The sequence below is a fragment of the Eucyclogobius newberryi genome, unplaced genomic scaffold (assembly GCF_026437365.1).
Source record: "Eucyclogobius newberryi isolate DKJ021-1_F unplaced genomic scaffold, fEucNew1.0.hap1 SCAF_12, whole genome shotgun sequence".
Classification (NCBI taxonomy): domain Eukaryota; kingdom Metazoa; phylum Chordata; class Actinopteri; order Gobiiformes; family Gobiidae; genus Eucyclogobius; species Eucyclogobius newberryi.
In genome coordinates, this window is record NW_027315746.1 from 27,458,998 (window position 1) to 27,482,704 (window position 23,707).

The 23,707-nt window shown below is 43.1% G+C and overlaps 1 protein-coding gene and 1 pseudogene across 7 annotated transcripts in view; both read left to right on the forward strand.

The window, feature by feature from the left end:
* The window catches only part of LOC140356629 (la-related protein 4B-like), a 32,083-nt gene extending 23,782 nt beyond the window's left edge, over positions 1-8,301 (forward strand). For 5 of the 7 annotated variants that reach the window (XM_072441755.1, XM_072441756.1, XM_072441761.1 and 2 more), the window contains exons 12-17: positions 116-373; positions 556-601; positions 715-879; positions 1,708-1,886; positions 1,987-2,089; positions 3,199-8,301. In XM_072441755.1, the coding sequence (XP_072297856.1) occupies positions 116-373; positions 556-601; positions 715-879; positions 1,708-1,886; positions 1,987-2,089; positions 3,199-3,501 (1,054 nt within the window). In that variant the 3' untranslated portion in view covers positions 3,502-8,301. The remainder of the gene's footprint in view (positions 1-115; positions 374-555; positions 602-714; positions 880-1,707; positions 1,887-1,986; positions 2,090-3,198) is intronic. The other 2 variants (XM_072441757.1, XM_072441759.1) reach the window with 1 other exon arrangement.
* Positions 8,302-19,549: 11,248 nt separating this feature from the next.
* On the forward strand, positions 19,550-22,773 carry LOC140356634 (importin-7 pseudogene; annotated as a pseudogene).
* The last annotated feature ends 934 nt before the right edge of the window (positions 22,774-23,707 follow it).

Consider the following 23,707-nt stretch of genomic DNA (forward strand, 5'->3'; position numbering starts at 1 on the left):
GGATGCTCAGAATGTCTGTCGAGTGGATCACCGGACCTCTTGACATCCATTCTTACCAAAATAATCTTTTCACCTTCTTTATAGATTTAATCTGACAGACACTGCTTTTGTCCAGGAATCCCAGTAAGTCTCACTTGCGGCCGGCAGTGCCCACAGTGGACCGTAGCCCTGGACTTCTGGACAGCCCGGGCCTGTTCCCCACTTTCTCCACCGAGAGGCTGAACGGGGTCCGCAGCAGCCCGCCCACAAGGCTCCCCAACACCCAGAGCAGGAGCCGGCCGCCCTCCACCACCCCCTTCCCCCGCAGAGACACCGTGGGCACAGGGCGGGTGTCCGAGCCCTCCACCAACGACTTCGGAATGGGAAGAGGAAGGTACGTACGAAGAATCACAGGGGCAACACAATTTAAAAACACAAAAAAGGCACAATAAAAAAAAAAGTCTTGGTCAGAAAGGAAGTAACTGCCAATAAAGTTCTTGGAGATTGGACACTAACTAAATCCCCTTGTCCAAACGCCAAGACTGATTGTAAATTGAAGTGTTCTCTTTCTTAAAGGAAAAATGTTTCTGCTTCTAGGAAAAAGAGGGACGAGAAGTTTACTGTGAGTATATATTTTTGTTTAGTTACAACTTGATTTTCGTTTGGTCAAATTTAAATTGAGGGAACTTGCATCAGATGTTTTAAACTGCATGTTTTTTGTTTTGTTTCTTGCAGAGAGTGACGCCCCAGTCACCACCCCCCAAACCCCCATCTCCAAGGCTCGAGTTGGGCTTGTCCAGTTTCCCTCCTCTTCCTGGAGCAGCTGGTCAGCTCAAAACAGAAGATGTGTTCGAAAACCGACTGGCCAGCAGCGTTGTCATCGGCAACACTAAGGAACGGGTACGGAATCGCAGCAACTTTCACATTAAAGGGGTCATATTAGGGGTGTTTGTGGTTAACTAACCAAAAATGTTCCGTTACCTGGCGTGTTTACATCATTGCTCCACCAGAGGGCGCTCACTTGCTCTTATTCCACTATGACGTCTAGTGAAAAAAAGTTTGCTCTAACTCCAAAATAGAAGATTTATCTCAAATGCTGAGCAAACCTGAGTGACACTGCAATATTTATGGACTATGTTAATCATAACTCTAACCCTTTATATGTTTATATCATTTGGATCTCACATTAGTGACTGGATTATTCATGTTTTGCTTCAAATGGAAAATTGTCAATCTTTTACCTGTTCAAGATAAGGTTAAGAGTGCATTATGTATCAGAACTGACCACTACGCTAAACCGTGTTCAGCTTTTATTCAGTCGTGCAGTTCAAAGGCCTGTCTCTGCCTTTTCTCTCACAATGCTCTGTGGGCTAATTATAACTCTCCATCTTGCAATTTTGAACAGAAAGTCAATGGACCCAAGTCTATTTATAAGGCATTTTAGATCTACTGCAACAGAATGTAAAATTGTGATCTGATTTTTCTTTAATACTAAATTAGAGGGATATTATACGCCTTCTTTAAAGATTTAATTCCCCTTTTTGTATGTTGTAATCAGTAAATTGGTGTTGGTCTTGTATAGATCCCTATAGTATGTCTGCAAGTCCTAAATTAAAGAAAGTCCGGAAACAGGGCTCAAATTAAATGAAGAGAGCGCAGGTACAATTACTAGAAATCTGGCACAACATATTATTGACCAACCTAACTTTCTGTTCTGTTTTGTTTCAGAATGTAAACGCAGACTTGAGCTCTGGAGCCATTTCTCCTTCAGGCCCCAAAGAGTCACAGCCATCGTCCACTTCCCCCAAACCCAACAGCCTCCAGCCATCAGCTGTCACCACGACAACCACACAGACTGCCATCGCCTCTGGAACGCCGCTCACCCCCACCGCGGTCACCTCCACATCGTAAGGCCCCCTCACCACACCTGGACTAAATGTGTCTGGCACTCTTTGTCTAATGTGTGTGTGTGTGTGTGTGTGTGTGTGTGTGTGTGTTTTCTTTCAGCGAGGTGAAGGCGGCAGAGGTGAAGGAGACGCCTTCAGTGGAGCGAGTTCCTGGGACACTATCTACTGCCAGTAAATCTGTGCAGGTCAATGGAGCTGCCACAGTTAGTACTCACTTTCACTGTTTATTACCTGAAGTATTTTTTGGAGGGTGAAGAACAGAAATATATTTCAATTGGATTTCAGAGATGTGAGTTTGTTTGTTGAAGTTACTAGTTGGTGAAGTAATGCCTCAGAATAGAGAGCCTGGGACAGGACAATGCAAAATATATTATTAATATGTGGCTACAAGATAATGGCACGGTCCCTCAAGTTATTATCATTGTAAATGATCACATATGCGCGGCTCACAAACTGTCTGTTGCTGGCCGGTCTGGGATTTAAAGAGGGGGTATTACACTTCTCTGGGGTATTGATTTAAAGTTAATTAACTTCAGAGCGCAGCACAAGTGGTAATGATAACAGTAAGAAACACAAGAGAGCATTCTAAAAGTACAGCTATTATAATTAAGGTTGTCCTGATCAAGCCTAGCACAGGATCTGGAGATGGGCCCCAGAGCGCCCGGTGGCTAATGCAGAGGATACATTCCCCTATGAACTATAACGTATGCCTTAACCGTAGCAGCTCACCACAGCCAAAGAAATTCTGTCCAACATAACTCTCTGGACTTCTCTTATTGGAAGGTCATTCTTTTAGAGTCTCTGATTTAATGAGTCCACAACCGAACAAACTTTAGTTGAAGACCCAGTCCTCTGTTAAGTGGTCTAAACAAACAAAGCACACTTTCTCCCATGTTGGCCTGTAATAACTCTGTAGCTGTGAACTGCTGCCTGCGGCACTACCTGCAGGGAGGGGCCATGTAGCGCCGCAGAGACTTCCTGGTTGCGTGAACTTGTGGGCTGAGCCTTGTAATATAAACCTTGAAGCAGATTTGAATAGTTTTCTAACAATGCCCCGGAGAGATTACTCAAAGAAGCATGAATTACAAGTAAAGCACTTCAGACGTGTGTTTGATGCAGGGGTAACATTAGAACATCATTATTTTATCCTTTGGCCACATGTAAATGTGTTGTGTACCCATATCCAAAACCAGATATCATTTAAGTATTGGCACCAAATTTGTTTTGGGTACACAGCCCTAGTATTTGTACATACTTTTGTATATAAAACTTTAGTATGTGATGGCACTTATGAAGTATTTGTCTTTTCCAGGAGTTGCGAAAGCCATCATACGCCGAGATCTGTCAGAGAATCAAAGACTCGGCGTCCTCTTCACAGGCCCCCTCTAAGGAGCCCAAAGCCAGTGGTGATGACCGCATGTATCCTGAGGCCCCCCACCCCGCAGCAGGCGACGCCCCTCACAGCACCTCCACAGGCGCTAACAAGCCCCCCAGAGAAACACCGGGAAGAACGCAGCGGGACGCTCCTCGCCGACGCTGGGCCTCACCACCTCCTCTTCCAGGGAAAAGCAACATCAAAGACCCCCACCACACGCCGCCCAAGTCCCCCCAATAAAGCCCCGCCCCCTTGCACCCACCCGAAACACGTCAGGGCTGTCTATCACAGAATCAGCATTAAAAATCATCAGAGGAGGCGCCTTCTTCTGATCAGGGCTCGCAGACAAAAGCACTTTACCGTGCACGTACAGCACCAGTTCATTTGTTTTAGTCTAATTTATTTACAATTTTATTTCCTTTTTTGTTCATTTAATTTGGTGTTGAGTTTCGACAAACAATTGGTTGATACTGGCCTTGCGGGAGTTGCAGCATTGTCGTGCAGCTTTATGTAGCTAATATTATCAGCAAATATTAACATCTCATCCTTCCCGTTTACAATATGATTTTTGAATCTTTTTATTTTTCTATTAGCAACTGTTTACTTCAGTTTTGAGCTTGCCTAATCCTGCTGTGGTTTTTATTGGTTGCGAACTACTGCTTTCTACATCGCACAACCGTAAAATCAAATCTAAAAGTTTTAAAACGCCACATTTGTTTCAATCTACTGGCTTTGGATTTTTGAGATATTTACAACTCCTTAAAAAACTGTGGATCAAATATGTTGACGCACAATTGTCAAACTGTGGGTGACACTAGGTTGGATTTGGTAAAGTTGACCGCCGTCCTTTGACTGTGTACATAAGGACGACGGGATATTTAGACACGGGCAGGTGCTTCAAAAATGATTCCTTAGTTTTCTCCAAAGCTCCTAATCTATATTTCAAAAAGGGAAGTACATTTGTCGAAATAACCGTGAAGCAAACGAGCAGTTGGGAAGTCAAATCTGCTGTAAGGACCTTTGAGAGGAGAATTCTGCGAGGGTTTAGGTTTGAGTACTAATGTGTGGGTTCTTTGGAAGTTGAATGGACTGGTTTAGTTGAAGGCTTGTTGTGTAAGGGCTTGAGTGACGTGGAACAAGTTGACGGCGGGTTTAAAAAAAAAAGAAAAAGAAAAATGCAAACAAAAAATCTTGAGTGAAATGCAAGACTTCTTCGTTGTCTCTTCCCGAGTGTTCGCCACCACGACCACATGCTTCCCACTCGCGTCGGCACAGTTTGTCCTCCGTTTTAACGAGCAAACCGGGATGAGATTAACCAAAGCACATCAAGGCCCCGCCCCAAAAGCAACTCTCATATCTGTCCATAGCAACCACTCGGGCAGAAAGCGAGTTTTGAGAAAGAATAATCCTCTTCAAAAGAAAAAAAAAAACACCCGAAATATTTATAAATGCTATAAGTAACCTTTTAATTAATATAGTGAAATAAATAAGATGTAAATAATGGTCTTCTCCACCTATTTATATACCTAGTTATTTTGGATATATCTATACCTAAAATTCTTTAGCACTATCTTTTTTGTTACTAACACATTTTGCATTTATAAATTGATTTTGAGTAAAAAAGTGAGAGCTTGGAGTAGATCTGTTGCTCCTCCACAAGATCAAGAGCTAGTTCAATCATAATGTTGTGTTTGTTCATTTGGGAGTGAACCAGAGATGTCTAGTCATGTCTAGATTTCTGAAACCTTTCCGATTCCAGCATCCGTTTAAGGAATGCTTTAGGACGCTTCCTGAGACGAGCTAGGCCTACATGCATTGTGGGTAATGTGACATGGCCGGAGCTAATATGTGCTTCTAGTCCTTCGTGTGCTGGGGTTAATCCACCGGAGATGCAAACCTCCTTTTTGTCTCAAACCACTGCTGTATTCATTTTCAAAAGCCTTGTGGGACCTTCTTCGTCCTGCCAAAGTCTTCCTGAATCTACAAACAGAAAAGCATTCTGGGTAATCCCATTTAAGAAACACAGGAGCCAATGTGCTGAAGGGAAATGATCGGAGAAACTCCTGCTCATAGCTTTTGATTTGGAAGCATCATCTTTTCGTTTGAAGGACTGAAATGCACTTGGATGGCTCGATTAGCGATTTCCTTTTTTTCTCATTGGTGGAAATGGTGAAAGAGGCAAACCATATCTGCTTATATTTATAAACTAATGCTGTTTATTCCATGAGAAATATCATTTTGTTTGGAGAAAATACATAGAGATGCCTCTATATTTACGCTAAATGTAAAGAAATGTCCATCCAGTGTTTGAGAAACTTGAATTTTATTTAAACTTGAAAAATGACTTTGCCTTAACTTTTTATACAAGACGAGTATAGAGTTTATTTCTTTTGAGAAAATCCCTTGAGTGTGGAGAATACCCACAGAGTTCAAATCTAGAAGCATTTTCATTTCTTTCCCTTAATTTTGTACAAAAAAAATTTAATTATTTTGTTTTCTTTTGCGGGAAAGAATATTGTAAATGCAAAACTAGTCAATACTGTATTAAATCTGTGCACTTTGAAGTGTGTGCTTTGCCTGTACAGTTGTAAATAATCAGAAAATATAAGAGGTACCTTAAAATGATTATAAAAATATATTGATCTTGTTGAATTATTAATGTCGAGCTAGATGTGGGATATAAAAAACTTATTGTTGTGCTTTTCGGAGACATTTTCTTCAAGGGTTTTTGTTCTTTTCGTTTGCGAATGTTTCAATTTCTGATTGTATGTCGTTTTCTGTCTCATTCCATGATTTGTACCTGTCCAGGTGCAGGTGTGACTTAAGCCCCGCTCCCTTACTGCCTTTAGTTCACAGCTTGTGGTACTGACAAAGTGTCCACGGATGTCCAAGCATTTCAGGCGAACCAGGGATGGGCTGACGGCAATGGTTGAATTGTGAGAAACGGAAAGACATGGGTAAATGTACAGATATTTTAGATGAACCATAAAATGACTGAGGTTTTGTGGCTATAATGTGGGTTTTTAATTACGTATCGAAGTACTATATAGAAAGGGCACGATCGAATTGCTGAGTAAATATTTGTACATGTAGCTGTGTTTTAAACTGGGACTGGAGTAAACAAAGTGGACAAAGAAGTTAAGATAAGTTGCATTATAATGGCAGATCAGTTTTTAAAATGACCCTTTACACAATCAACAATGCTTAAGAGAAGTAAGCATTTTATTCGGTTAAAAAGAGGCTGAATTTGGAGTCTATAATATTCTATGGTTTTCCTTTGTCCTACTAAGCCACATTCATTAGCTACATAATGTCTCCTTTTTCTAAACTGAACCAAATTGCTTCCAACATTTTCCCTAATCTTTACCAAATCGAAACATAACCACTTTGAAGTCATATTTAACCTCCCTGCCATATTTGCGTGACACTTGTGTTTATTCCAGTTGCAGTTCAAGCCATAAGTCTGGGAACATGACCTGAGGTGGTCTGTAACGCGCTGACGTCTGATGGGACACTTGTTCTCTGGTGCTTGGCAACGATCTGATGCGTTTTCCGTCTCCAGCTCATCACGTGACCAAAAAAACAACACCTAAATGTTTAAATGAGCTAATGCAATACCAACACAGCTCATGCCTTCCAGAGCCTTTACAATTTGACAAACAATGCCTTCTATCTTTCAGTAAACCAGGCAGACTTCCTGTTTTAGTTTGGGTGTGCTGGTCTTGTTGCTTAAATACTGAATGACATTGTTTTCGGTGAAAAAGAAGCTGTTTAAATTTGGTACTCAGAATTTTGAAAATAATTTTAGTGCGATTTGCCCAGTACAAAAATCTATGCATGAAACAACTTTTTGGGTGAAGCTGGCATGAAGACTGAATCATACTGGTCACGTGATGGAAACAAAACTATAAAAAGCACATAAAAAACACAGAAAACGCATTAGATCTACTGCTCTTTTGTCTAACGATGGGAATTGGATTTTTGTGCGTTGTCGACACACTATGATTTAGAAGAAGTGAAACCCGCACAAACCCGTTCAAATCGGCCGAAAATCTTTAGAGCTGCACATCTTTCATTTTGAGTCGTTCATAGTTTCCCTTTTGATGTCTGTCAGCTTTCACGAGAAATCAATGTACAAATGTTTATTTGGGGGGCTGTTATTTTGTGTGTTTTTTTGTTTATGTTACGTGATAATGGAAGGGAGAACGGAGCCTGGGAAAGTAGAGGCTCTTGGAGATTCGTGGCACATAGCGCTAACCTAGCTAACATCACACGGACAAAACTTCAAAATCTACCAAAAACTGTGCCATTTTCCATCTTGTCATCTTTTACATTCATTACGGAGGAACTTGAAACGAAACTTAGCGGGAAGAGACATTTGAGCGTCGTTTCGCGCCGCTTGAGACCCGATTCGACGAACCACGCGGACAAACAAAACTGTGCATGGGTGGGGATTTCCCGCCATTTTCTGACTCTTCCGCCGTGGATCTTGAACAATCACAGGTCATTGCATTTTCCCGCCAAAACGAACGCTAACTTTCCGATTGGACTTCTCGGGAAGCCATTGTTTCTGCTTCCGGTTTTGACAGTGCCATTTTGAAGTTCCTTGTATAAAAATGGACCGCGGCTGCTTCTGTCTTTTTTTTTTTTTTTTTTCTTTTTTTTTTTCTTTCGAAACAATGATACTACCGAATGCAACTGACTGGACTCTTAATCAACTCACTGTGGTTCTAACACTCGTTAACGGCTGTGGACAATCGAGAACTCCGCCCGCATGGAGTTCGCTAACTTTGGACGATTTGGCCGACACGTCAGGCGGAGGTTTGCGTTCAAAGAGGGCTTCTCGGACTACTATTTGTGTTTGGTTACCTTTTCGTTGGTTTACTTTCGGGGCTATTCTTCCACGGAGACTGGAATCAAGCATTCATGTCGGCTCTAGATCATTTAAGTTACTCTTGTGTCATGATGTAAAACTGTCTAATTTGGAGAAAAAAATGTAGCTTACTGAAAAATAAAGATTTAGGCACTGATGAGGAACAATGTGTCTGTTCTTTTTGTGAAATGTTGGGAAGAAGTCAACACTGCCACAGGAAACTGGGAAAGTGGGTATTGCAATGTTTGTTTTTTAGAATTTTAAATACAAATCTTATCAAGTCATAATGATTTGATAGCTAATTACTTATTCACTAACTTAACTACCAAAACATTAGACGTTAATTTATTAACTTCTGGCGCCGCTGCCTTTGTCAATCTGCCAACTACGTCAATTGTTGTGTGTGTCTTAAAAAAAATATAATTTATTCAAAAATATCTTATATTCTTATTGGTGTGAATGTGTAAAATAATAATATACGTCCATATATATATCTATAAATAGATATAGATGTATACTTGGCGCTGCGTGGTCTGCTGCCTGGCGCAGCCTGCGTCACTTCTACCCGTGAGGCGGTTTGAAAGAAAAGCAATGGGGTTTTTTAGCCAATCAAATCGATCAAAAGTGACTACGTCACTATTGCTTTCTAGGAAATAGCGACTGATGGGCGCAATCTCGAGCGCCCTTTTGAACGTAGAAGTTACGCCATGGAGCTACGCTTTTTACGCTAGAGACAGAGGCATGAGCGCGCGCATACGCGGAAGTGCCACACACAACGTCTTTTCCATGTTTACGTCTTAAAACTGCATCTACAGACGTCTGTGTACAAAAGATACGTCCAAAATGACTCAGAATGAGCTGCTCAACTGTTTGCTGGATTTATTCGTGTTGAAAGTGGCTGATTTCGTATCAATCCGAGCCGAGACATGTGATCTGCCATACTCCGTGCTCCTTTACCATGACGACACATACGCAGTTTTTTTTTAGTTTATTACTTGCATAAGGTTAACGCTAAGCATTAGGTATCGCTTAACTTCTATTGATAAAAATATGCTTTGCTTATCAGAAAATCTATGAAAGAAAGCCATAAACGACAACTTTACATACAGCAATAATGTCTGTGATGATTAAATATAAAAATGTAAATGTTACACATGTAGTTCAGGTAAACTAATGCCACTTAGAAACTGTTTTATGCCAACAATTGTTTGTGTTTTTATTTCCTCTTAAAGCAGGGCCGGCCCAGCCTATAAGCGAACTAAGCAGCCGCGTAGGGCCCCGAGGCGTTAATAGGGCCCCCAATCTGGCAACCCGTTTTATGCGAAGTGCAAGCGCAGCATGCACCACTAGTGTAGTAGCGCTGCTGGCGCGGCAGCGGTAACATAACGCACAAACCGCATTTATTTGTAATGACAATCTGGCAACCAAGACACCAAACCTGCGCTGATTGGTCAACTTCATTGTGCGCGAGCAGAACGAGAGCAAAACATAAACACAACACAACGTGGTCCTCATGTCCAGAGGAATATATCCCCCCGATGCCGAAAAACGAAAGAAGAAACTTCATGACGATGTAAAGAAACTGCAAACTCAACAACACTCTCCAGGTATTGAACTTCTCTTACAAAGAGACGGTTAATGCTGCTGTTTGAAACAACACGAGTCTGTCACGTTAGTTCGCTCAGGCTGGAGGCGACGAGAGCTCTGCACCGTGCATAATATGTCTGAATGAAAGATAATAAGCTTAACATTTACACCAGCCCGGTAGTGTTAGCTGCAGGTGAGGCCGGTGAGGGGCGTCTATGGCCCGGGTCACAAAGAGGCGGAGATCCGGTCCGGACGAGCGCCGTCTCGTCCAGAACCTCTGACGTGAGACTTTGGAGTGAACAGTGTGCGGCCCCTGTCCCGGGCCCCTGTCCCGGGCCCCTGTCCCGGGCCCCTGTCCCTGTCCCTGTCCCAGGCCCCTGTCCCGGGCCCCTGTGCAGCCTCAGTCAGAGATGAGCGGTTTGAGTTTGCGTCCCTCTCTCTCACATCACCATGTGTGAGATCAATCGTGACTCGTGATGTCTGTTTTACTTTGACTTCTTAAAGTGGAATGAGAGGAACGTAAAGGTTTATGCACGTAAGGTCCATCAGCCAATCACATCGCAGCATTGTTTCATGTCCAGTGTGTGATGTTCAGATCAGAACAAACATTTATATTGTAATTCACTTTTAATAGAGCAATAAAACATTTCAATTTATTTAAAAAGCATCATTAAACTATTTGTTATAAATTATAATTAATTGTCAGTGAAAAATAACCAGACATATTATGATTACGTCTGTTATAGAATAATACTATATATTTTCATACAAAAGTGGCAAAGCTGCAGAAACGCAGTCTCTTCACTAAAGCGAGGTTTGGACCTTCACTTCTCGTTCTGTTCATTCTCTGGGAATAACATGTTTGCACTGTGTAGTTTTATCAGTGTTAATTGTTAATCAAGCAATGCTTATGCCATTTGTTTAATTTAATATAACTTGTTTTGTCACTTTAGCAAGAAGGAACAGTTGGGGGCTGTAAAAGATAAATTAGTAAGGATAACTATTAATTTTACATTTTCAGTTAAAATGAATCAATTTGATCATAATTATTTTTCATAGCCAATATTGTATTGAGTAATTAAGTACACTAATGTATTAATAACTGGCTTTAATCATTTTCTCCTGGCACAGTTTCATCACATCATCATTTTATAGCATTACAACCTCAACATTTTACTCTTACTTTAGCCGGCTGGACCACATTAAAATGCAGCAGAAGACCCAAAAAAGGTCTGAAAATCTCTGGGGGAGGGCCCCCAGACCCCCCCCCTGTTCATTCATTTAAACTGCTAATGTGGCTGTCGACCCTTAACGCCCACAAATACGCCCAAAAACATATCTGGGACGTGTGTTATTTGTACAGGGAGTAGAGGTGATGTCAGCGGAATACCAAGTTGCATTGTGGGATTTAAGTTATCAATATTTGAGTTTGTGAGGTGTTGAGAATAAACTAACTGGCAAACGGATGCCCTGGAGTTTTGGTGCGCTTTGTTAGCGTTGATGAAAGTTCCCATATGTGAATTGTTTACTGACAATGGCAATAAAACTGATTCTGATGACGTGGTGAGGGGCCCCCAAAATTTTTTTCACTTAGGGCCCCCTGAAGGCTTGGGCCGGCCCTGTCTTAAAGGCGGTATGGACGATTTTTCGTCGATTTGAGAACGCAGGCGGAAGTGCGCATGCACACTCCCCCGTGCGGACTGATACAACACACACGTGCGTTTGTTTATTAGCGCAACGGAGCGCATCGCATTGCTCGTCTCCCGTAGATTTCTGTCCACTTCTGCGTCAGCTCGAACTGTCTTTCTCCGTCTTCATTTTGCCCTGTACACTGAGGGAACTATATTATGATAGATCCATGCGCTTAGGCACGCGGAAACGTGGGGACGAGCCTGACGCGGCTGCAGGTGAGCGATAGGTGCGTTTTATGATTGATACGTGGCAGGACAAATGATTTATCCACACCACGAGGAAATATGATAAAAAATTTGCTGAAAAAAATCTTCCATACCACCTTTAAGTAGTAATTGTTACTCTGCACTATGAGTGACGGTATCACTGAGAGTTTTGATTTGCTCTTTTCAATCTGATATTTTATAAAGTGTAAAATGTAATTTTATGTCAAATGTATTTTCTCACAAATGGAATCTGCCTCTAAGTCATTGCATTATCATTAACAAAAGTGGAAATAACGTGTGTTTACTTAATTAATTCAATTGTAAATGTGTATTTAAAATATGCATCCATGCAGTCAATGTTAAAGATTTCAATTTTGGACATTTAAGAAAAACAAAAAAAATATTTATTTAGTTATTGATTAGAATAAATTTCCTTTTTTTTCTAGTGAATTTTATGCATCTGTTTTGTTTGCTCAAAGCTGAAAAAAAAAACTTTCTACTTTTTTCCAGTTTAAAAATGCATGGAGTTGAAAGTACAGACTTGAATTAAAAAAAACGTTACATAAATTTGCAAAAGAGGGGACAAGGGTAATTAAACACTTTTAATTGATTTGCTTTTCAACCAAATGCATTTCTAAATCCAGGCAATACGTCTGGAGTTTTCAACTAAAAATACTTTTAAAAAATAATAATGATTTAAGCACAAAAGCAACTCTGAGATAAAACTAGTAAAGAAACAAATCAAAATCTACCAATAAAATAACTGAAATTAATTGTGCTTTAAAATAAATTAAGTTGAAATATGTTGAACAAAAACCTGAAATAAAAAGGGAATTGAATGCATCAGGAAACAACAACAAATATATATATTTTTAAATGTATTTATTATACTATAAATATAAATTCGAACTGGTTTAAAAAAATCTGGTAAAATGATACAATCTGGAGAATAATCACATTTCAACTTTGTTTAGTCCTTGAAAGTTCAATTTGGTGTTTACTTCGGATCACGACCTGGAGAAGTCTGACGTGAGTTGCCCTGGTCGATCCTTCTGTTCTGGAGCGAAGTCTCCAGAAAGTCTTGAAGTCTGAAGAGCCGGTGCGTCTTCTGTCACGGCTTTAATCCTGGCTAAATATTCCTCTTTTAACGGCAGCAGGAGCTTCCAGAACTGGCCTTGAATCAGTTCCGCCAGAGCGACCTCCAGGAATACAAAGGGCAGCGTGGCCGTGGCGTCTCTCTGCGGCTCCATGTTCAGCATCTGCGTCAGCCACGTCCAGCCGCTGCTCAGACCGTGAGCCGTGGGGCCACCGGAGCGGAATAACGGCCGCGTAGAGCCGGATCATCCCCGACATGCGCTTCAGAATACAGTCGTCTGCGGGTTGAGCGTGAAGTAGGGGCACAGCCGGTGGAGGTGAGCCAGGAAAAGCTCTCCGAAGGCCGGGTGCTTCTCCCAGATCCCCGAAGCCACCGCTGCGATCGCTTCGGAGTGATCTGCCACCTCCTCCTCGCCTTGGCTCCTTCTGCCACAGTCGTGTTCACGACGCTCGGGAAATCGCCCTCTGTGTTTTCCATGACCTAGGACACGTGTGAGCAGAGCTCAATTCCACTCAGACCGAGCACGGCCAGGCTCTGGACCAGGCTGTCCAAGTTCTTCTCCTGGAGGGAGTTGAGGGTCTTGAGGTGGCTCTGTAGCGGCTCTCGGTTCATCAGGTCCCGGACGCTCTGCAGCTCCATCGGCTCCTGGAAGCGCTGCAGTTGGAAGCGGATTATAAAGTGAGCTTGCATCTTGGCACATCAACACAATCAGAGGCCAGAATGACGACTCGTGAAGCGCAGGCTTTATACTCAAGATGACGTCACGACGCAACAATTCAAATGTAAACAACGCGAATCATGTCCTGGAGCGACGTCGCCCCACGAGGCCGCGGGAAACGTGACCATGACGTCAATTGTGCACGACTGAACTTATTTATCGTTGAGTCATGTCCTTTTACAAAACATTAGCCTCCTAGCATAATGGCCAAGTTAATTTTCATAACGTTCAGGTTGAAAATGTTTGCGTTTTTACTGTCATGGTGAGTTAGTGTTAGAATTGTGAGTATGTATAGTTTAAAACATCATTATAACTGAAATAAATGACTTGGGCCGTTTTACACTTGAGTTCTGTTGATTTATTATGTATATATAATGTAATGTCCTTTGTTGACACTGTCTAATAGATTACCAAACATTGAGTTGGAGTAACTCATTTTATAAAATCAAACATTTAGTTTTGAAATTTACAGTTTTTTGTATTCATGCTTTACAAGTGATTCATATATGGATATTCTTTTTGGAGTGTAGATTAAGTTCATATTGATTATCAAATACTTTGAAAGTCATAACATCCCTTGCATGCATGCATGCCTTTGCATGGTTCCTTTACTTGATATTGGACGAAAAGGGTTGAATCAAAATCATAATTCAATAATCTGAATCAACTTTCACAGACAAATTGAAGATACAAACCTATTATTTCAAAAAGACGGGAAAGATTATTTTTTTACCGGGACTACAATGTGTTTAAATGGAGCAGCCCAAATCAAGCAGCAAACACAGCATCCACAGGCTCTCTTCCTCATCTCTGGTGACTTTAACCACGCTTCTCCCTCTTCTGTTCTACCAACATACACCCAGTATGTTACCTGCCCCACCAGAAACAATAGAACATTGGACTTGTTTTTTGCCAACACCAAAGAGGCTTATTCTTCTTCCCCCCTCCCTCCCCTGGGCAGCTCGGACCACAACCTTGTACATCTGAGGCCTGTGTATGAACCCATCGTGCGCAGGCAGCCTGTGGTGTCCCGTGTGGTGAGGATGTGGTCTGCTGAGAGCGAGGAGGCTCTGAGGGACTGCTTCAGCACCACTGTCTGGACTGAGCTTTATGACCCACATGGGGAGGACATCAACACCATCAGTGTGCATCACGGACTACATCAACTTCTGTTTTGAGAACATTGTTCCCTCCTGGACGGTGCGGTGTTTCCCAAACAACAAGCCATGGATTAACCGTGAACTGAAGGCTCTGCTGAAGGAGAAGAAGAGAGCCTTCAGGTCAGGGAACAAGGAGGAGCTAAGGACTGTGCAGAAGGAGCTGAGGAGGAAGATCAGGCAGGCTGAGGCCGGCTACAAGAGGAGGATGGAGGAGCAGCTGCAGCAGAAGAACATTCAGGGAGTGTGGAGGAGCCTGAAAACCATCTTGGGCTTCAAAATCCCCCCTGCCCAGACAGAGGGGGATCTACAGTGTGTGAATGATTTAAATGCTCACTTCTTGAGATTTGATCGGTCACCCGCCCCTCCCCCTGCACAGCTGCATGCGCCCTCTTCCACAGCTGGACAATGCCCTGCATCTGTTCCTCTTCACTTCTCTGCCCCGGACCATCAGCTCCCCACTTCGCCTGGACTCACCCATCCCCCCAGCACACGGTCCCCCTGCCAACCACTGACTGTCACAGCAGCACAGGTGAGGAGTGAGCTGAAGAGGATTAAAGTGAGGAAGGCAGCAGGACCTGACGGCATCAGCCCCAGGCTCCTTAAATCCTGTGCAGATGAACTGTGTGGAGTTGTGGAGCATGTCTTCAACATGAGCCTGAAGCTGAGGGTGGTACCACAGGTCTGGAAGACCTCCTGTCTGGTACCTGTGCCCAAGACACCGAGCGCCAAAGACTTCAACTGTTTCAGGCCGGTGGCTCTCACGTCCCTGGAAAAGCCTGGCAGCTCTGTGAGAATCCTGTTCTTCGATCTTTCCAGCGCCTTCAACACCATCCAGCCGCTGCTCCTGAGGGACAAGCTGGAGACGGCTGGTGTGGAGTATGACCTGCAGAGTGGATCCTGGACTACCTCACGGACCGACCCCAGTTTGTGAGAGCACGGGACTGTGTGTCTGACACTCGGACCTGCAGTGTGGGGGCGCCCCAGGGCACTGTCCTCGCGCCCTTTCTCTTCACCCTTTACACTGCAGACTTCAGACACGACACGGACAGCTGTGTCCTGCAGAAGTTCTCTGACGACTCTGCCATCATCGGACTCATCACGGACGACGATGACGCGGAGTACAGAGGACTGGAGCAGGACTTTGTGGACTGGTGTCAGCGGAACCACCTCCTCGTCAACGCAGGGAAGACCAAGGAGATGGTGCTGGATTTCCGCAGACGCCACCCCACTGCCCCCTCACCAGTGAACATCCAGGGACGGGACATTGAGAGAGTGGACTCATACAAGTACCTGGGTGTTCATCTGAACCACAAACTGGACTGGACTCATAACACAGACGCACTGTACAGGAAGAGCCAGAGTCGGCTCTACCTCCTGAGGAGACTCAGGTCTTTTGGAGTGACAGGGCCACTCCTGAAGACCTTCTACGACTCTGTGGTGGCATCAGCCCTCCTGTACGGTGTGGCCTGCTGGAGCAGCAGCATCACAGAGAGAGAGAGGAGGAGACTGGACAAAGTCATCAAGAAGTCCAGCTCCGTCCTGGGCTGTGCTCTGGACTTGGTGCAGGAGGTGGGGGACAGGAGGGTCCTGGCTAGATTCACATCTATGCTGGACCATGAGTGTCACCCTCTGCAGGACACTCTGTCCACTCTGGAGAGCAGCTTCAGTGAGAGACTGATCCACCCTCGCTGTGTGAAGGAGACGTTTCACAGGTCTTTCCTTCCTGCTGCTGTCAGACTTTATAACAAACACTGTTAGTTCTGAACACTCGCAATACTGACCTAACCTAATACTGATGTGCAATTCTGTCATATGTGCAATTACTGTGAAATTCATGTGCAATCCATGTGCCGCCGTGACACATATTCATGTGCAATTACTGTCGTGATCACATGCAATGGTATTTATGTATTTATGTATTTATTTATTTATTTATTTTTATCTTTATTATATTTCCCCTCCATCCCTTGTTGGGTAATGGGAGGTTTTGTCTATGGGAGTTTTTGTTTATAGGAGATCTTCTACTGAAAGTGTTTTTCAAACTTCCTATAAGTGATCTGTTCTTCTGTATCTACCTGCGTTGCATCAATGAAAATCCCCATGTGGGACAATAAAGGCATATCTTATCTTATCTTATCAAGGGATTTGTGGGTTCTTTTTTTGCTTTAAAATCTTTCTGATTGGCCAAGGATGAGACCAAAGACCCCGACAGACACAACAGGATCTGGAAAATAAAATTGGACAAACAACTAAATTTGGCCAAGAAAAAAACATACGCCGTTAATGCTAGAATACTGGTGAAACACTAAAGGAAAGTCAAGGATGGTTGTGTTCGAGGTCGTATCCAAATGAATGTGGATCTGCCAAATTTTGGAAAGAAATCACTTTTCAAACAGCAAACATTATTATCCCTCTGTAGAGTCTTCGGGATCATATTGTTCTGTCTGCGCCTAAGGTTGAACTGAAGGTGGTTCCTGCTGTCTGCTCATTTTCTGGTTGTGTTTTCAAGTTACCTAACCAGGTCCAAGATTTTTTGCCTCAACAACAAATCAAAAGACGACACACATTCAAAAGTATTCTGTAAGTCTACTTTAATCATATTTATTAAAGAGGCAGATTGATTTGCTGCATTCTTGACGTCTACACACACACACCCATTATACCACTTTGCCTTTCTTTCCTGTGGCAACTGCCAATCTGTGGCCTATGATGACGTGGCCACATGCAACTGCTCCCATGAGTGTCCCGAACCAGGCCCTGAACCACCGGGCTCATTCTTACCATGCGTATCACAGCCAGAACAACCCTTCCAGGAACTTCCCGTGGAGACCAACGGCATCCCCGTCCAGGCCGCCCCCCTCGAGGCCTTTCTGAACTAGGCTTGTGAGAACCAGGTGCCTATTGAGGCCTTTTTTTTTTTAAATAATTTTTTTTCAAAGATTAAACATCATCACAAACTTTACAGAACTAGACCAGAGAGGAGAAAATAAAGGGAGGGATGGCAATGTCAAAAATAGTCTGCAGTTCATTGTTCATTTCAGTCCAACAACAGGCTAAAAACAAGGCTCAGTTTTATTAAATACAATATCTTTGTGACTATCTTTACAAATTTGTAAGTTAATTTATTCCTTCTGCAACAATGTGATGTGTCTAACACCAGGGGGCACACATGAGCCTGGCCCAGACATTATTCACCTCAAATCCCACATTAAAACCATCACTTTTGAAAACATCTGTCAGGATAGTAAGGATGAGTAACTTTGGTTTTTCAACTTTCTCCTACCTGTATTTTTGTTCTGAGCAAGTCTAACAACAAATGAATGTTGTTTGGATCGACCTCTGTAGGTTAAATACAAAATAACAACAAAGATTATGAGAAGTAATATCACAGAGAGATCACCCAAACACTTCTATTGCATCTTTCTACCAAACTTGCATATATAAAATAATTACTCTGTGAAAATGAAAGATAACCGTGCAAACCGTGGCTAGAATCCCATTGATGATACGTGGAGAATTTGTTAATTAATCATTTGCAGTCGGCTGCACAAAGATCAAAAATGCAAAAAGATGTTTATTATCGACCGAGTTATTTTTCTTAAAAATAATTTGGGCAGACGAGTGTTTTAATATTGTTTTGATTAGATTTAAAAAAAAAAAACAACGCCACTAAAAAATAATTTAACTTAAAGGACTCAGTGGGATAAGTTACATCATTTATTTTTGGTTCACAGAGGTTTAACTGGTGTGGCGCCCTGCATCGCATCGGCACTAAAATACATTTTAAAGTACTTTTAAAGTACTAATAATGCATAGATATGCGGGACATTGAAGAATACATTTACCTGGCCCTTACGAGACAACCCTCGCGACAAACAGGAAGGCGAAAATGGCAGACAAGGAATGCAAGAGCTACAAGGGAGATTTTATAGTACAGATGTGCGCCATCTGCCGGCATGATGGGCCCACTGCTACATAATTTAGAAAGATACTTTGCTGTTTACAGAATATAGCCATACTTTACGCATTTGACAATGGAATCAGCTGCATTTAAATCCCCATAGTAACTTAGCATAACAAGGTCATAAAGATGGTGATGTCATCATGAGTAGAGTTGCATCTGAAGGGGTCATTCTTACATTCCAGGCGTGGAAGAAGAAGGTAATACTTTGGATGCGGTAATGCAACAATTGGATGCCAACCGCCATAAAACAACAAAAACAACAACAACAACAAAACAACTACGACAAAGTCTGAGGAATAAAGTCTGGCGGTAATGCAACACTTGGATGCCAACCGCCATAAAACAACAACAACAACAACAACAACAACAACAACAACCAACCGCCATAAAACAACAACAACATTCTTACATTCCAGTCACAGGGTTTGGGAAGCACCAAAGAAGAAGAAGAAGAGTAAAGTCTAAATAATAAAGTCTTTATTCTGTGGAATAGTCTGAGGAAGTCGTGGCGGTAATGTAACAGTTGGATACCAGCCACCATAAAACACCAAAAAAGAAGAAGTCACGGTTTGTATAAGGCTGTAGTTGCTTACTTATACAACACAGGGTTGGGTAAAAGTTTATAGAGTTGGGGTTTGTTCCACTGCTGTGGTGGGTGTCTGGAGTGCCGAAGAGAAGGAAGAAGAAGAAGAAGAAGAAGAAGAAGAAGAAGAAGAAGAAGAAGAAGAAGAAGAAGAAGAAGAAGAGGATCTCATGTGCTTGAAATTCGTGGGTTTGGAACTCATGTGCTTTGAACTTATGGGCTTTGAACTGAAGAATGAAGTCTAAAGGATAAAGTCTAAAACGTACAACTACAGTAGGTGGCGGTAATGTAACACTTGGATATCAACCGCCATAAAACTCCAAAGAAGAAGTAGTCTGGCGCTAATGTAACACTTGGATACCAGTCACCATAAAACACCATAGGAGAAGAAGAAGGGGTCTTTGGAGAGCTGTGCGTCCATGTGCGCAGTGACTGGGAATTGACCCCTGAAAAACTAAATCCGAGTCATAAACAGAGTTTTCGTGATGGATTCTGACGCTTTGGTTGAGGCCCTTCGAGGCACCATGGACCCTAATCTGCGGGAGGCCGCGGAGAGGCAGCTGAACGAGGGTCACGCCCAGATAAACTTTGTGTCTGCTCTGCTGCAAGTCACCATGGCTGAACAGCTGGATTTGCCTGTCAGACAAGCAGGTGTTATTTACCTTAAGAACATGATCACTCAACACTGGGGCGATGGTGATGACTCGGTCACAGAGGCACCGGCCAAGAACATCCCTGAAGTGGACAGGGAGTTTATCCGGGCAAACATAGTGGAAGCCATCATCCAGTCTCCTGAGCGTATCAGAGTTCAGTTGACAACATGCGTTCACCATATGATCAAGAGCGATTATCCTGTCAAGTGGAAGGCCTTCGTGGACAAAATTGCTTACTATCTACAATCAGACAAAAGTGAAGCCTGGCTTGGCATCTTGCTTTGTCTCTACCAGCTTGTCAAAAATTATGAATACAAAAAACCAAAGGAGCGTCAGCCTTTGATTGGCCCCATGGATGTCTTCATGCCCATGCTCAAAGACCGTTTCATCCAGCTTCTCCCAGATCCAGGCAGCGAGTCAGTCCTGATCCAGAAACAAATCCTCAAAATCCTCTACGCCCTCATCCAGCACAACCTTCCCCTTGAGCTCATCAACCGATGCAATCTTAAAGAATGGATGGGAATCTTCAGGGCAATAGTGGACAGAGACGTACCTCCAGAGACCATGCAGATCGAGGAGAATGAACGCCCTGAGCTGCCGTGGTGGAAGTGTAAGAAGTGGACCCTTCACATCTTGGCTCGACTGTTTGAAAGATATGGCAGTCCAGGCAACACAACCAAACAGTACACAGAATTTGCAGAATTTTTCCTCAAAGAGTATGCAGTAACAGCACAACAGGTACTCATGAAAGTGTTATACCAGTACAAGACACAATATGTGACTCCTCGCGTACTTCAGCAGACACTCAACTTTATCAACCAGGGCATTGCACACGCACTGACGTGGAAGAATCTCAAGCCACACATTCAGATTATCATTCAGGATGTAGTTTTCCCTCTCATGTGTTACACAGACAGTGATGAGGAGCTTTGGCAGGACAATCCGTATGAGTATATCCGAAAGAAATTTAATGTTTTTGAGGACTTCATTTGCCCCACAACAGCAGCACAAATACTGCTGTTCACTGCGTGTATGAAGAGGAAAGAGGTGCTACCAAAGACCATGGGCTTCTGCAATCAGATTCTTACAGACCCCGCATCAGACCCCAGGAAAAAAGATGGAGCCCTCCACATGATCGGATCACTAGCTGAGATCCTACTCAAGAAAAAGATTTACAAGGACCGGATGGAGTTTATGCTACAGAATCATGTCTTCCCCCTTTTCCGCAGTGAATTGGGGTACATGAGGGCCAGAGCATGCTGGTTACTGCATTACTTCTGTGAGGTGAAGTTCAAAAGTGACAAGAACCTGCAGACGGCTCTTGAGCTCACTAGACTTTGCCTCATCAATGACAATGAGATGCCAGTGAATGTGGAGGCCGCTATTGCTTTGCAGGTTCTCATCAGCAACCAAGAAAAAGCCAAAGAATATATTACTCCGTTCATCCGGCCTGTGATGCAGGCGCTTCTGCACATTGTCCGAGAAACTGAGAACGACGATCTCACCGACGTCATACAGAAGATGATCCGTGAATACAGTGAGGAAGTTACACCCATAGCAGTAGAAATGATGCAACATCTGGCAATGACATTCCACCAGGTGATTCAGACAGGGCCTGAAGAAGAGGACGATGACAAGGCAGTGTCTGCCATGGGCATCCTCAACACCATTGACACATTGTTAAGTGTTGTGAAGGACCACAAAGAGATCACACAACAGTTGGAAGGCATTTGTCTGCAGGTTATTAGAACTGTGCTGCAACAGCATGTACTGGATTTTTATGAGGAGATCTTGTCCCTCGCTCACAGCCTGACGCACCAGCAGGTGTCGCCACAGATGTGGCAGCTGCTTCCACTGGTCTACGAAGTCTTCCAGCAGGATGGGTTTGATTATTTCACAGACATGATGCCACTCCTTCACAACTATGTCACAGTAGATACTGACACACTTCTCTCTGATACCAAATACCTGGAGATTATCTTTAGCATGTGTAAGAAGATCTTAGCAGGGGACCCCGGAGAGGACCCAGAATGTCATGCTGCTAAACTATTGGAAGTTATTATTCTTCAGTGCAAGGGTCGTGGGATTGACCAGGTGGTGTCCCTCTTTGTGGCTCTTGCAATGGAGCGTTTGACGAGGGAGGAGAAGACCAGTGAGCTGAGGACCATGTGTCTGCAGGTCGTCATCGCTGCATTGTACTACAGTCCTCCTCTTCTCTTCAACACTCTGGAGAATCTCGGCTTCCCCAACAACACTGAACCCATCACTAACTTCATATCACAGTGGCTCAAAGACATTGACTGCTTCCTTGGACTACATGACAGAAAAATGGCAATTCTGGGTCTCTGCGCTTTGATGGACCTCGAGCACAGGCCTCAGGCGATCAACCAAGTGGCCAGTCAGCTCCTGCCAGCTGCCATCAGGCTCTTCAGCGGCCTCAAGAGGGCGTATGCGTGTCGGGCTGAGAATGAGAACGACGATGACGATGACGAAGATGGGGATGAAGATGATGAAACTGAACTGAGCAGTGATGAGGACGATATTGATGAAGAGGGGCAGGAGTATCTTGAGATGTTGGCGAAGCAGGCGGGAGAGGATGGAGACAATGAAGACTGGGAGGGGGATGATGCGGAGGAGACGGCACTCGAGGAATACACTACATTGGTTGACGACGAAGACAATTTCGTAGATGAGTATCAAATCTTCAAAGCCATATTACAAAACATTGAGCTCCGTCACCAGGCGTGGTACCAGGTGCTGATGCAAGCTCTGGATAAAGAGCAGGGCAAACAGCTTCAGGACATTGGCTCACTCGCAGATCAGAGACGTGCAGCACACGAATCCAAAATGATTGAGAAACACGGAGGATACAAGTTCACAGCACCAGTGGTACCACCAACATTCAACTTTGGCAGCGCTGCTCCGGGAAATAATTGAGTCTCCGTTCTACTTTTAATTACTCTGTGACTGATTGTAGTGAAGTGAACGGTCACTCCTGTCTTGTTGTCAATCCAACAAGACAGGAGTGACCGTTCACTTCACTACAATCAGTAAGTAAGGACTCTGCCCAGGACTCTTCTTCTGCAAAGAGGTTTGCGCAGGTCTCCATGGAAACACACTGTAGTCCAGGTAAAAAAAAAATATCTTTCCGGTCTTTTTGAAAATACAGGTTTGTATCTTCAATTTGTCTGTGAAAGTTAATTCAGATTATTGAAATATGATTTGTTTCACCCTTTTACCCATGTTTTGGGTAAAAGGGTGTGTCTCAATAAAGTTGTTCTGACCCTTAAATCCCTTTCATCTGAGCCCTTATAAGTTGTTGTTTTTTTAAGACGACTGAACCAGACCAAATTGACCAAAACATTAAATGTGAATAAGTCATTCGCAATAAAATCAATATGACTTAGCAAGATTTTTATTTAAAATTGTGAAAAAAAAATCTTTTCCCAGTTTCTAGTGACAGTATTGACTTTCATCCCAACGTTTCACAAAAAGAACCGAGACACATTGTTCCTCATCGGTGCCTAAATCTTTATTTTGCAGTAAGCTAAAATATTTTCTCTAAATTTGACGGTTTTACATCATGTCACAAGAGTAACTTAAATGATCTAGAGCCGACATAAACGCTTGATTCCAATCTCAAAGGTAACAAAACACACGCCTGACATGTTGGCCAAATCATCCAAAGTTAGCGAACTGCATGCGGAGTCTGCGCCACTAGGAACTCTATCCCAGGACCTTCTTGCTGTGACGCAAGCGCAGTAACGTTGCACAGTCAATATCAGTATCTCATACTTCTCATCGATAAATAAAATACTCTGCAATATAAACTAAAAAGCAAACAAACAAGAGATATCACTCCCCCCACCCCCACTTGAAAAAAATATGATAAAAATAATAAGTCCATCCTACAA